Source organism: Diadema antillarum, unplaced genomic scaffold (genome assembly GCF_040938485.1).
Source record: "Diadema antillarum isolate AM-2024a unplaced genomic scaffold, OU_Dant_1.0 seq00002092_RagTag, whole genome shotgun sequence".
In the NCBI taxonomy this organism is placed as follows: domain Eukaryota; kingdom Metazoa; phylum Echinodermata; class Echinoidea; order Diadematoida; family Diadematidae; genus Diadema; species Diadema antillarum.
This window is the reverse complement of record NW_027272736.1, coordinates 152,069-167,408: the sequence shown is the minus strand read 5'-3', so window position 1 is coordinate 167,408 and position 15,340 is coordinate 152,069. Positions and strand designations below refer to the sequence as shown.

Genomic DNA, 15,340 nt, shown 5'->3' with positions numbered 1-15,340 from the left:
CAAGATTAATGGCATCCTCCTCTTCATCTTCTTCCTCCTCTTCATCTTCTTCCTCGATGTAGCTCCCAAGTGACATGGCGGGGCTGACAAGACTTCACAGGGTCTGGAACAAGATTACTTCTTCATGGTAAACATGGCCTTCTGCATCACAGTTTTGCTTGTACATTAAAGTCCTCTAAGGATTTACAGCTCTCTGCAAGTTACAATCAGTTAGACAGCATCATGGGCATTTTGTTCATTGTAACTGGAACAAGACTACTTCGCAGTCTGTAACACATACATCTTGTATTATGTCTGCTTCACATGTAGGACATTAAGGGCAATTCATTGGCTGTGACTGGAACGAAGACTAGCTCCACTAAAACATGGCTCGCTGCAGGATGTATCTATATACACATTATGTACACAGTCATCAAAGAACATAGTTCATTCCGATTTGATCAATCCTCACTTCTCCAATATCAATTTGGTTCTTTATGTCATGAATCAGCTGTCTTACATCATTTCTGATGTCACACCTAAGTCGATACTGTCTCACTATATCTACGAAGTAGTTCTCTAAACATTAACAAAGATACTATCTCAGAAATTGAGAAAAGAACTGCATTCTCAAATTCAATTTTATCTGTAGAATCATATTTCGAAAAAAATAATAATTCAAAGTTCAAAGATTTGACCTTGATAGTGATATGACATATCATGAGAAAGAAAGACCATGAATTTTTCCTTCATGGATATACTTTTATTTTTCACTAGATTCATACAAAACAAACAAAAGTGCTTGCTTCAGGATTTTAGTTTACAGTACAGGTAAAAAAGATATCATTCAACCAGGGGGAGAAAAAGAATATTCACTTACAGGTGCATTTGCTGTTCCTTATTAGAAAAGAACCTAACCTAACATGTACACGTGGTTGAAGGGTATACATGATACAACAGGAAATAGCATATCATCTCACCAATTATATCTCAAAAAACTTGTTAAAAACTAAACATCAACAAAATAGAATGTGTCACTGGCACAGGCAACACTACAGCAGGCAGTCATTGCTCTCGTAGTCAACTACACTTTAGTCTGACGGCATTCGTAACATGAAGCACAACCCTTGGAGAATGACTCTTTTAAATATTCCCACGTATATTCCACGTAATAATCCAGAATGCGGCACTGATGTTGAGAAGGAATGGATTGTGGCGCACGCTTCACAGGTTTCCGGTCCGCGTTTCAGGGGAAAATTTCTGTCGGAACGTCATGGCATCAATTTGTACAGCACTGTTGCCAAAATGGACCAAATCTCCGAGCATACTACATATATCACTGTTGAACCAAAACCAAGGGACTGAGGTCTGTGGGCCTCAATGTGATGTTGCATCGGCAACTGAAGAATACAGCTGTTTCCCTTTTTATCTTTATATCTCTGCTTAATCACTTCCTACACTCTCTTTTTATAAAATCAAGTTTTGCTTTCAACCACAGTTATATGATATTTTGGATAAACTTCTTGCTGTGATATGGCATTTTGCTCACATGAGACAACTGAATATTTTATCTCCTAAAAGAAATAACTTGTTGAAATTGCTTTTGACAAGGCATGCTGTAAAACATAGCCCAGAAGCTAATATGTCACGTGATGTGTACAGATGAGTAACTTTAAACATGTAAGCCTTCCAGCAAGTTCAAATGTGTCCGCATAAAGCTTGTTCCACTGTTCAAATGATGGTGAATGACACTGCCAGGGTCCACACAAAATTAGTTCCACCATGCAAACGATTGAAGAAAATGAGTCCACATTAAAACTTGTCCCACCATTCATTCAAATGACTGAGAAAAGCGTGCGTCCACATACATAAAACTAGTCCCAACATATGAATGACCAAAAAGATTCTTCCACATAAAGCTAGTCCAACATCCGTGTTGTTCTAAGATCAGAAATATCCAAACAGTCCATTCCGTGGAGAGACTGTAAAATAACAGCACAGATGATCACTTTTCATCGATATATAAATATGAATCAAAACCAATTTCTGTCCATACACAGTCCTGCTAGCCTCAGGCAAAAGAGCGTGTGCAGAGATTGGTTGGTAAAACAAACAATCCAACCAAAGCTGTCCACAGTATCCTCTCCACTTAAAAGAAAGGCATAAATTCTACACCTTCAACATTTGAGAGGTGTATGTATAAATCCTGGTCTGTACCATCATACAGTACGTTCAGCAAAACCTCATTTCACGTTTGAGAGCCATTATGCCCTGTGTCATTGTCAAACGGATAGATATACCATGGTACAAACGCTCTTGGATATACCTTGCGATACAATTGGTTGTTAAACTCGTAACAGTTTTGTTTCTGTAGTTGTTGACCATTTTAACATAGATCAAGGAAGTACAAACTGGCATTGCCACATCAGAATGGATGAGTTTATAAAAGAAAATAGGTATGAAATAAAAGAGGGGAAGTCCTGCACTGAAGGGGTCGTGGTATCTAGGGGTCACCCTATCTGTAAGCTTCCTGCCGTGAGCTGTTCGTTCGTTCCCCGCATCCTGTTCTACCACCTCGGACCGGAAGTTCGGGAGCAGACTCCAGAAGCGAAAGAAGTGGAAAATAGTCACGGAGGTGCCACAAAGTTTGCTATTAACCCAACTAGCCTACCATTGTGTACACTTGTATGTGCCTCTATAAGGTGACTTTGAACACACACACACACACACACACAAATACACACACACACAAACACACACACACACACACACACACAAAGGCCATTCCAGTTTAATAGAGAACACAAAGTTTCTGTGCTGGCCAAGGTTATAGCTAGAAGCCTTCCTTTAATTGTTTCTCTATAGGTTTGTTTGTGGGCTTTTTTTTAATAAAATTTGTGGCTTTACCAGAGGAATGAGGATATTGACTTCGTGATGTGCTGCTTTTGGGGTTGTTTTTTTTCTTTGTGGGGGAATTTCCAAGATTGCATTTACCTTGATTTCTTCCACATTTCATCATTGTATACCAATCATGTAAAATATCCATACAATGTACACCCATTTACTCCTGATATCTGCAAAGGGATGTTTAATGAATTAAAAGAAAAGTATGCCTAGGATCACATAATCAGACTAATACTAATTCCATGGTATAAGGCAAGGATGATACCCTTCAACACACTGCCTATAGAAAATAGGTTGTACCATGCGTACCACAAAATTTGTGCAAAGTCTGGCACAGGTCCATTACAATGAATTTGATTTATTTACAACATTCTGTTTCTGAAACTTATGTTCAGAAAACATTGTGCTGCCTGAGCAGATTTTGTTCAAGGTTCTATTTTTATTTTTGTTTTGTTTTGTTTGTTCTGTTTCTCATATTAACCCATTGAGGATGGTTTGATTTTGCTACAACATGCATTTCCCATTGACACTTGCCCGAGTATACTCAGAACTCAACCTTAACAGGTCAAAGGGATGGTATAGTTTTGGTTGAGATGGGGCTTCAGGTTTACAACTTTTTTTGTGAGATAGTAAGAACATCTCATCAAATATGAAAGAGCACATGTAATTCTTGGAGGAATCCAAGGTTTATTTGATGAAAATTGTTTTTGAAATACTTGAGAATATATCCAAAACAAAGCCATCCCAATAAAAGCTGGGACTCACATTTTATTAGGATCCCTTTGTGTTACTTTGTTTCTGGATATCACAGCCATTTAAAAACTGACTTTCATCACATAAACTTTCAGTTTCTCTTAGAATGGTATACTCCTTAACATTTCATAGAGTGGCTTCTATAAAGTATCTCTGAAAAATTTAAAGGGATGGTATAGTATTGGTGGAGATGAGGATTGGGCTTGTAAATCTTTGAGAGATACTAAAAAACAAAAAACACTCATGAAATAATACAGAGCATACCATTCTAAGAAGAAATCAAGGTTTACTAGATGAAAATCGGTTCTGGAATGGCAGAGACATCCAAGAAAAATTAACTAAAACAAAAAAAAAAAAACTATTTAAGGGTAGGTCCCAACTTTTATTACAATAGCTCTGTTTTGGATATCTCAGCCATTTCAAAACCAATTTTCAGCAAATAAACGTTGAATCCCTTTGGGAATTACATTCTCTTTCATATTTCACAAGAGGTTTCTCATTATCTCACTAAAAAAGGTTAAAAACCCCAAGTTAGGTCTCGACCACAACTATATATGATCCCTTTAAGAGCTGAATCTTCACCTCAACCAAATCCAGACCATCCCTTAACAATGGCAGAGACTCCAACTCTCCCGTTTTTGACGGGAGATCTCCCGCCGAAAACCCATTTTTGCAAAATCTCCTGTTCTCCCGCTTGAGATTTCATTTCTCCCGCCCTGGCTTCAAGTCTCCCGTTGGAAAGGATTTCTTACTTATTGCTATTGTATGTTGAAAACAGTAAAGCCTTAGATAGCACCAGAGAGCATCTAGAACCCTAGGAACTTTGCACTTCGCACACATCAACTTGGAGTCTCCCGTTTGCTAGGGGTTTCAGGCGGGAGAATCTCCAGATCAGAAGGTGCTTTGGGTTGGAGTCTCTGACAATGGTAGAGAGCTTCTCCAACAGTAGTGGCATCAATGAATTATAAACATGATACACATTTAAAGATATATGAAAGAATATGGCATTATTATTATTCATTCTTTTTACACAGCACGTGAGACATCAATGAATGGTAAACTCCACTGACTCTGCCATAACCCAACATGACTGTCTAAACCTGACCAATAGATGGCCTCCTTCACTTTTTCACTTCATATGGCACTGACTCACAACCAGTCCAAATCCTTGAAGTACTCCAACGGTATAGGATATAATAGGGCAGGCAGCACACAGCTGCAGCCGGTTTAGAGAGAAATGCACTATCAACCCTTTGAAGACTAGTCCTGAATATAGGGCCTACCCAGGCAGGTGTCTATGGGCAATGTTTGTTTGAGCAAAATCAGCTCGTCCATAACTTAGGGGAATCCAGTCTACATATAAGTTAGTCTGAGTAAAGAAAGAGTAAATACTATGAGTTCAATGGTAAAATTTTGATCGAAATCAGGTGAAAAATAAGGAAGTTACATTGACATTTTGAAGTTTTGCTTATTTTTCAGGAAACAGTTCTTGAACGGTTAATATTTATGCAAATGGCAAAGTGAGCATGTCATACCCTCATAACTTGCCATGTATAGTTTGTACATTGTACAAAAATTTTTTGAATTTCCAGTTTTTCATTCAAACACAATTATGCCTGAGGCTCAAATCCTGATATTTCTGACTGACCTATTCTGAAGTTATTCAACCAGGAATAACATCATGCTTTAGACTTCAATGACAGAAACATTGAATTTTCGTCATTTTTTTTTTTTTTTTACACAATCAATGGAAAATTGTGACGGTATGACATGGTCAGCTCACTCATTTGCATATTCATATCCACTGCATAAGAACTGTTTTCCAGAAAAAAGAAAAACTTCAAAATTTCATAACTTCCTTATTTTTCATCCGATTTCAGTCTAATTTTTACTATTGAATTCGTGACATTTTACTCTATTTTATCAGACTAACTTACATTTTGTATTTTTGGACTGGATTTCCCCTGTAAGGGGTTAAGGTTCCTAAGTAGAAATCAAGATAGGGAGGAGAGAGTGTGAGGGAGGGGGTGTCTTGATAGCTCATGTAGTAACATTTTACTTTTAAACTTTGAACTTAGTTTTTTCTTCCTATATGATTAGAAGATCCCCTTATTGCTAACTTAATTATTCTCAAGCATATTTTTTTTTTCTGTTTCTGTTTCTTTAGCTTTATGAGAAAGAATAGAATAGAGAAGAAAGAATAGAGCACTCTACCATTTTAATTTATTCCAGTGCTGCCATTTTTATACTATGAACCAGGGTTGAGAGGAAAAACCATATCCGCACAATAATAGAGACCCAAGTAGTATTGAGGCATGCAGCTCATATTTTCTTTGTTTTGTTTTTTGTTTTTTTTTCCAAACTGGAAACAGTACTGTAAACTATAACCAATGAAGTTCACGTGCATGAAAATTTTATAAATTCCGCAAGAAGCAAAGTTTTTTCGAAAGTGCCCCAATAAAGGACGACGGCTCCAATTTGTGAAGTTACACGATGCAAATGTTTCTGGCTTTACTGCATCAGACAGTATGTATGGTAGTGTCAAAACTAAAACAAAATGAGACAGAAATTCTACAATCAGCCTTATGTCGAGGCTAGCAAAGTCAAAGACTCCATGAACATAAAGGTTCCTTCATTCCATACCATCAATCTTTTATGATAAGGATTTACAAGACTGTGTCTAAACACACATGGCTTGATAATTCTCCCACTGAATTTGCCATCCCACCATTTCTGAAAACTTTTTTGAACATTCATCAGAGGTTACAGATAAGATAGATTTACCGGATATTCAGAAAGCAAGCGGTCACATGTGAGTCACATAAATGGGCAGTACAACGCAGATCTTCTATTGCTTCCCATTGTCCAGTCCAGTGCTATTTCAAGGAATACAGTAAATCCAGTCTGACCACTGCAGCAGGAACGAATGACTCATTACAATAATGGACTGTCAGATGTGTGACTGATACGACAGGACCATTGAACTAGAGAAGAAATGACCCGAAGGACAAGTGAACTATATGACTATTATAGGATTACAAAGTGTACGTGTTTGTGATACATGTCAGATGATCCACAATGGGACACACACATGTACACACATACTGCTACTGGGCCCCGTTTCATAAAGCTGTTCGTAAAGTTACAAACGACTTACAAGCGACTGGTGTCTAGTGATCAGTTCTGATGTGCTATACTTATCAGAATTTCAATAATTCAGCACAAGAATTGATCACTAGTCGCTCGCAAGTCGTGCGTAACTTTACGAACAGCTTTATGAAACATCCCCCTGGCCCTCTACAAGCCTTTGATGTACTGGGCATCATCATAGGTATTAAAGGACAAGTTCACCCTCATAAACATAAGGGTTGAGAAAATGCAACAATATTAGTAGAACACATCAGTGAAAGTTTGAGGAAAATTGGACAATCGATGCAAAAGTTATGAATTTTTTTAATTTTTGTGTTGGAACCGCTGGATGAGGAGACTACTACAGCTTGTGAGTCATATGCGTACAACAGTATAAAGAAAATGTAAAAGAAAATTCAACATATTTTCACTTTTTTCGCATAATAAAAGAGCACTTGACTTGCCTCTTTCTAAAGGCAGGGTGAATAATATTACCCATAACATTTGCCGGTAACGAGTCAGGGGAATGTGTACTTTTTTCAAAAGATGGAATTTTGTGAAATTCTCTTTATATTTTCCTTATATTGTTGTACGCATGTGACATTTAAGTTATTCATACACTGCAGTAGTCTTCTCATCCAGCGGGTACTGCACAAAAACTTCAAAAATTCATAACTTTTGAACGGATTGTCCGATTTTCCTCAAACTTTCAATGATGTGTTCTACTAATATTGCTACATTCTCTCAATCCTTATGTTTATGAAGGTGAACTTGTCCTTTAAAGTCAGGTAAGTCAGATTCACTAAATGTGTAAAACAGGTTATCATTAGTGCTGTGTGGATGTGGTTGGTTTATTTGGCTTTCAATCATACCATGACCTGAAAAAAAAAACACAGAATGAATATTAGGTTGCCCATTGAGGATGGGCTGATTTTGCTACAACACCCATCATAGATACTAACCCTATACAACGTAGTATACTCAGGACTCGTCCTCAGCCGGTTAAGCCAAGATTACGTGTTTAAATTCTAAATAACTATTCTACAACTCAGAAGTGCCATTGATAGCAGCTCAGCACCATAAAAATCCTGTTTACCCTACCACACGTAAGTCCAAGATAATCCTGAAAGATAGGTGGGGCTATCTCAACAATTTCCAAAACAAATGCCTCCCTCTAGCCCCCCCCCCCCCCCCCTCCAAATGTGAAGATTGCAAGAGAGAGAAAACAAAAGGAAGAAAGGGGGAGAGAAAGATAGAGACAACAAGCAGAAATTAGGCTAATCTTTAAAGGGATCGTACAGTTTTGGTTGAGACCTAATTTCAGTTTTCTATTACACATTTTTTGGTGAGATAATGAGAAACCTCTCATGAAAAATGAAAGAGCATGTAATTCTATGAGGAATGGAACGTTTATTTGATGAAAATTGGTTTTGAAATGGCTGAGATATCCAAAAAAGAGCGATTCTAATAAAGTGTGGGGCCCACACTCTATTACGACCGCATTGTTTTACTTTGTTTTTGGATGTTTCAGTCATTCCAAACCCGATTTACACTATACATCAAATAAACTTTGAATTCCTCTTTAGTAATAAAATGGTATGCTCTGTACTATTTCATAAGTGTTTTCTTGGTACATCTCGCAAAAAGTTAAGAACCCAATTCTCATCTCCACCAATACTGTACCATCCCTTTAAAGCCATTACTAGAGGGGGTTTTGCAGGGCAAAGATACACAAAGGTAGGTAGGAAGTACATGTACCATCACACACGACCCCGCGAAGTCAGTTTGTCCTGATATTTATGGCTTCGTAAGTCTATTGACATGAAGGGGGATCCGGCCATTAATTGTCTACACAATACTGTCCATGGTGTGCAGTGAGTCTGCATGTTTAGTGTTTTGGACCACAGAAGATCTCTGGCAGATGAGAGAGGAAATTTAAAGGACAAGTTCACCTTCATATATACATAAGGATTGAGAGAATGCAGCAATATTAGTAGAACACATCAGTGAAAGTTTGAGGAAAATTGGACAGTCCGTTCAAAAGTTACGAATATTTTAAGTATCTGCGCAGTCACTGCTGGAAGAGAAGACTACTACAGTGTATGATGTCACATGCGTACATCTATATAAGGAAAATAAAAAGAGAATTTCACAAAACTTTACTTTTTGAATAAAGTGCACATTTCTTCGACTTGCTACTGACGTATGTTAAGGGTAATATTATTCCCCATGCCTTCTGAAAGAGAGAAGTCGAGTGTTCTTTTGTTATGCGAGACAAATGGAAATATGTTGAATTTTCTTTATTCTTTCTTTATATCATTCTACTCATGTGACATCACAAGCTTTAGTAGTCTTTTCATCCAGCCGTGACTGAGCAGAAACTTCAAAAATTCATAACTTTTTAACGGATTGTCCTATTTTCCTCAAACTCTCACTGATGTGTTCTACTAATATTGCTGCATTCACTCAACCCACATGTCTATGAAGGTGAACTTGTCCTTTAATGCACCAATGACAGTCAAAAAAGTTGCAATGAATTCATATCAATAGGCAGGAGTGCACAGCCAAGTAAGAGCCATCTTGGGTGTAGGCAAAACAATAAAAAAAAAATAAGAGTAAAAGTTGCTGGCAGGTCGGTACTGCTTTGGCATTTATATAATTCTAATGCAAGAAACGATTGAAATTGAGGTTTGCAGTAAACAGTGTGCGCAGTTTGAACCATGTTTTATTAGTGCTACTTCAGGATGGGCACAACATATTTTTAAATATTATTAAATGATATATCTATTCACAAAGAACAACAACAAAAAAGAATCTCCCAACACCTCAATAATGCATGAACAAGCAATCAGTTTCTGTCTTTTGTTTTGGGTTTTTTTTTTCTTCTGAGAGAAAGTCATAAAGAAACACCAGATGGTATACCACACTCACACACACATAAGATTTCTGTGAAAGGGCCTATTGTACTCTCCAATTGTACTTTATACTAAAACAAGTTTTTCTTCATAAACTGGTATTTTGTACCTCACAACCATGACAAAATAAAGGGAATCATTGAACTCTACTCTTTTCTATGCATCCAACAAATCAATCTATGTATGTAATACACACATAACAGATTGACACAGACAAAGTCACAGACACTATAAAAGCAGACAGATGAAAGATGCAAGATGAAATATTTTGGCTGAAAAGTATAATGGATAATCTGATAATTGTTCAATGAATTCAAAAGTTGAGGTACCCCAGTCTGGGTCTCAAAGTTTCAACAACTAAAGACAAGAGCAAACCAAAAAAAAAGAAATGTTTAGCCTTCCTGATTAATGTACAACCTGAAATTTTTGTGTGCATTAAATTTTTGCAAATTTCATATTAAAGTAGTCTAGATTCCTCAAAAGTAGAATGCACGCGAATGGTTTTGTCTACACAATGCATTGAATGCCAGTGGCAATTTGCGAAAGTCTCATGACGTAAAAAGACCAGCAATTTGTGAAGGTTTCATGCCAAAAATGTTTCTACTTTTACAGTTCAAGGCTATGGCATTTTTAATTTGACTTGCTGCAGCTTTCATATTATATGTAGGATGCCTAATCTCTTATAAACTAGTTAGATAGATAGATAGATAGATAGATAGATAGATAGATAGATAGATAGATAGATAGATATTGGTTTATTTCATCAAAAGGAAAATACATAGCAGCCCAGAGGCTGAATTGCATGTTCTTGATGTAATCTATACAAACGAAACAAAACAGTACGATACAATAATCATTGACATTAAACAGTCTATCACATTGTTGACCACATTTAAACTGCAAAGCCCAGTATCTTGCCTGTTAGAAGCTAGAACTATCACTCAATGTGATTAATACCCCCACCTTACACAGAGGGAGTTTAATAGCTCAACCAGCAATGACTTTGTATGCTTTTTATTGAAAAAAAAAATAGTTACCGTGGCAATGTATTGCTCAACATTGAATAAAGCAAACCACAGATCATTTTCAAGCTTTAGTCTGGAAAATTTAATAAAAGCTATCATAAAACAGAACAACTTTTGTTTTTAACTATATCAACCTAAGTCATATCAGTTCATTAGTAATCCCTTGTTATGCCTTGTAGATGTGTTTTTTGCTAAACAGATAGGAATGGTAAAAACAGTATTACATGAAGAAGGGAAAAGCTTGAACGATGGGTCTTGCTATGCAATCCCACCTTGCTTGATTTGAAGTATGATTTTACTGCACAGCTCTTCACTATCAATCATCTGATCAAACACATACTTTTATGAAGATATTTTTAATAATCTCATGTGTAGTAGGCATCATAATCAGTATTACAAGGCTGCCAACCATTATTTTCTAAATACTTAATTTTTACTTTGGGAGGCTCTGCATGAGAATTCATTCATTCATCGGAGCATTAGAATCGGGTGCATTATTGTGTGATTTCCAGCTGATTGCGTGAAAGTTTGCCGGCCTGTAACAGAGTTCCACACAACATTCCATTTTGCCCATTGCCAGCATACAGCTTGAAGTAAATGGTGAGTCTACAGGTCGCACAGCTGTACCTCGACTACTTTAATACGGCTATCAAATCACTCTAGCTGGTTCTCATTACAGTGTGAGATATTTGATCCTGTGCCATGTTGCTTTGTGCATACATATTTAACATACATGATAACATAGCACTCCAACTCTGCAGCAAGTTTCATTTTTCACTTTCTAATCCAAGCGTGATAGTATGACAGCTAAGCACTCAGTCTTAGTATCAAACTAATTGAAATCCTTTCCCCTCATCATAGGGGCACTTAAGCCTTTAAACCCTGTGTGTGCTATGAGTGGTGACTGGCACAGAAAACCCCATAGCATTGTACACTCTGACCAAAGTTCCTGGCACAGAAAGGGGTAAAAGCTCTTGATTCAAATCCTTGTCTCATAGAACTATCTATAAACATTCTTTACTCAAGAACTCTCCTTATCATCCTTCAATATCAATTTTCAACAAAGAATCTTAAGAAGTTCTAATGGTCTCTTGAGCTTGCTTTTGTAATAATTTCACAATGTAAAGTTGCACTAAAACAAATTAGCATCATATTCAAACTGTGCTATTTAATGAAAAGTTTATCATTACTGTGAATATATCAAAGACTGCATTTAAGAAGATGTTACGATTCAAACAGCATTTGGTAATGACATCACCAGGCACATAGAGAATTCATGGCAACACAGGAATGGACTTTGATTTTACAGTGCTGGAAAAATCCATGTCTTGCTTCTAAACTATTACCAGGTACAACATCTGTATGATCTTCATCCTCAGAAATATTGCATTACTACCTACATGCAACACTTGGCCGACTGGCAAACTACTCCACACTCTAATTCATCCTAATTCCAACATATGTCCCTTCTATGAGCTGCTGATTTCACTATATTAACTTTAACATTAATGTCCATTTGTTGCACACACAGACACACAGACACACACACACACACACACACACACACACACACACACACACACACACTGAAAAACACTCCTCTAGTACAATTCTGGGGTGGCTTTGAAGCTTTCATGTTATTACCTTTTTTGTGCAATTGTTATTGTGATGTACAATGTCGACTGCATTGCATGAAAAATTAAACATGATCTGAACATAAACTAAACATGACACGTTTAAATCATATGAAAGAGGCGTGCATATGATATTTGTGTCAAATTCATGATAAAATGCGAGTGCATTAGTAAACTGTGACGTATATCATCTGTAACGATATCAAAGGGGCACTAAAAATATCATTGGCCACATCATTTTAATTTTCTGCAAAAATGGAGAAATTATATATGCTTGAATAATTAAGCCATTGGCAAGGATCAGTGACAAAAATAAAAGCAAGGAGTGCTAATATGTGTCAGGTAATTGCATTCACATGACAAGAAATGTACACTCTTTATGAAGATGCTCCACCATCCAAGATGCAAGCCTGTATACACTGACAGGAACAAAAATCATTCCTATTTAATTGCTATCATACAAACCATGCATGAGCAGGCACACATTCAGTCCAAACAACCCAGGGTGGACAAAAAAAAAAGGGGGGGGGGGGAGAAACAGCAATCATACGTTCAAGTCGATGAAAAAAAAAAGTGTCATTAGGACATAGACATTGTTATACTGATCAAAACATATCAAAATCGAACAATTGTTGGATGCATTATGCGAGAAAGGAAGCATGTGTTGACCTATGAACTCTGACCTTACCTTTGGCCTGAGGGTGTTGGCCTTTGACGGTACCAACAGGTGGCTGCCAGGTACAGAGTAGCCCTGGTTGTCGAGAACTGGAGATTGTCTGCGCAGCGTCTCCAAGCTCTCGTCACTGAGGGACCTCTTGATGGTGATCGGCTCTGCATATTCGGCCTGAGCGGGCGAGTAATCCTTCTTCGGGTGGCCTTTCCTTCGCACCGATCTGGGCGAGAGGCTCTGGATGAGGGCGCTGTCTGTCATGCGACGCGGCGATTCGGGGGACATGTACTCTACGCGGTCCTGGGTGGTATGGACACCAAGGTTTAGCTGATGGTTGGAGGTATTCCCTGAGGATATTCCATTGAATTTGCTTGTATCACTTGGCAACGCTACAGGAATGACACCCTTGGTTTGAGGAGATGGAAAGCGTGGGGCAGCATCGGACTTCGCATCAACCAGAGATGACGGCAAAGCTGTGTGCATAGGAGGAGGAGGAGGTGTGGGTAATTTTGGTCTCCTACTGACGGGTGATTTTAAGACATCCAGAAAAGAGCTCCGATTGTTGTTCTCCACTACCACTGTGTCGTGGTAGTCCTTGGGAGATGAAGGGAAAAATTCTGTTCCTTGATCGAAACCAAACGCAGTCCTGTCAATTTTCTCCCTTTCCATCTCACCATTGTGATTACAGTTTCTGCTGCAGCTGCTGCCAGGCACAAAGCCCTCTGCTACTTGCTCGTACTCAGCGCGATCGCTCGTTACTTTGGCGCTCTGCGACCGCTGCTTTTTGTGCGCTTCATCCGCTGCAGTGGGATGCCCATTCGACAGGGTCTCCTTTAAAAACAAAATAGTGTTCCTGTCTTCGTACGTCGCGCGAGGCCTCGACACCCGTTTCATCGATCGCTTACGTCGGATACTGTCAAAGTTTATCTGACCATCCGGCTTCAGTTTACTCTGATCATAGATATCCTGCGCAAAAGTTCTTTCAGGTTTATCAGGAGCTGCTATTTCTTCTTCCTGGTTCTCCTTGACATTGGTTTGTGTCAGTTCAGAAGCAACCGTTTCAAATTCCTGCACCAAGCTGTCCATGCTACGTGACTTCCTCTTGTGAAGAGGAGGCGGCTTTAAAAGACCTGTCCCGTTTTCAGGAGCAGTTCCACCATTAGGAACCACTTTGATGGTATCACTGTTCCGCCTCCCCGCCTTCTTTCTGTCCGCAAACTGGAGCGTCTTGGTCTGATTCTTCGCAGGGCCTCCCAAAGGCGACTTTCCGTTTTCAAAAGCACTCACAAGAGCAAGCACCGAGTTCCTCACGCTGTCATCGCCCGCACCTGGCGACAGGTTGTCCTGCCTTATGACCGGTATCTTCCTCCCGTTGACAGGCGATCTGCACACTGGTACCTTCAGTTCCACCCTCCTCCTTGGTGGGACAAGGGCCCTTTGCACCCCCGGAGACACAGGGCTTCGTTTGTAGCCGTGCATGGTCTGCTGAGCGGTCTTCTTTCTCAGCACTTCTCTGCTGCTGCTGCCGCCACTGGGCTCCTTGTTGGTGATGTCCAACTGCGTCCAGCGCTTTTGCTCCGGACTGACCACCCGTGGCTGCCTGCACCACAGGCCATTTCCATTTCCATTTCCATTTCCATTTCCATTTCCATTTCCATTTCCATTACTGTTTTCATCTGAAAGAATAAGAGAGAAGCAACAATAGCAGCTGAAAGGATGGGGGAAAATAGAGTATCGAAGTAATGATGTCACAGTCTTTGTTATGCAATGGGATTTAGCTTGGTGTTGGAGCCAGGTCGGCGCATCAGCTGGGTGAAGTTGTTTAGAACTTATTTCCCTGGCGATGAATGGGTATGGCATCAAAATTTACTCAATGAAAGAATTGGCAAAAACAGAAGAGTACAAATCATGCAAGACTTTTCCTCTTTTTATTAAAAAAAGAACAGACAAGTATTTCATTGCAAACAAAGGGAAATTGACAAAATATGTAATTCATGAATGAAAAACGAGCAAAGAAAATGGGATTCTGTCAGATTTGAACTTGAGATCTATGGATTGCTACACCAATGATCTCACCAACTGAGTCTAAGACTGAGCCTGAGACTGAGGTCTTGATTTCGAATCCTGATGGAATCCCATTTTCTTTGCTATTCTTTTAGCATCATACTGCAAACAGAGCTCCTGAGAACAAAATACATGTTATTAGTAGCCCATTTCTTGTTTTACCATTGTGGTAATGTCTGTGGGAAATCCATACAACCTTTCATCAATCATAATTCTGATGAGGCCCAACTTTATCTGCATATTATTCACACTGACTACACAAGTGCA

The 15,340-nt window shown here is 38.6% G+C and overlaps 2 protein-coding genes across 2 annotated transcripts in view; both read right to left on the bottom strand.

Moving 5' to 3' along the window:
* LOC139713895 (DENN domain-containing protein 2B-like) overlaps positions 1-14,204 on the bottom strand; it is a 103,079-nt gene extending 88,875 nt beyond the window's left edge. The window contains exon 1 of the mRNA XM_071625617.1: positions 13,028-14,204. Coding sequence (XP_071481718.1) covers positions 13,028-14,095 — 1,068 coding nt within the window. The 5' untranslated portion in view covers positions 14,096-14,204. The remainder of the gene's footprint in view (positions 1-13,027) is intronic.
* Positions 14,131-15,340, bottom strand: part of LOC139713898 (uncharacterized) — a 44,846-nt gene continuing 43,636 nt past the window's right edge. Inside the window, exons 3-4 of the mRNA XM_071625620.1 lie at positions 14,177-14,685; positions 14,131-14,139 (exon numbers count right to left, since the gene is read on the bottom strand). Of these exons, the coding sequence (XP_071481721.1) occupies positions 14,131-14,139; positions 14,177-14,685 (518 nt within the window). The remainder of the gene's footprint in view (positions 14,140-14,176; positions 14,686-15,340) is intronic.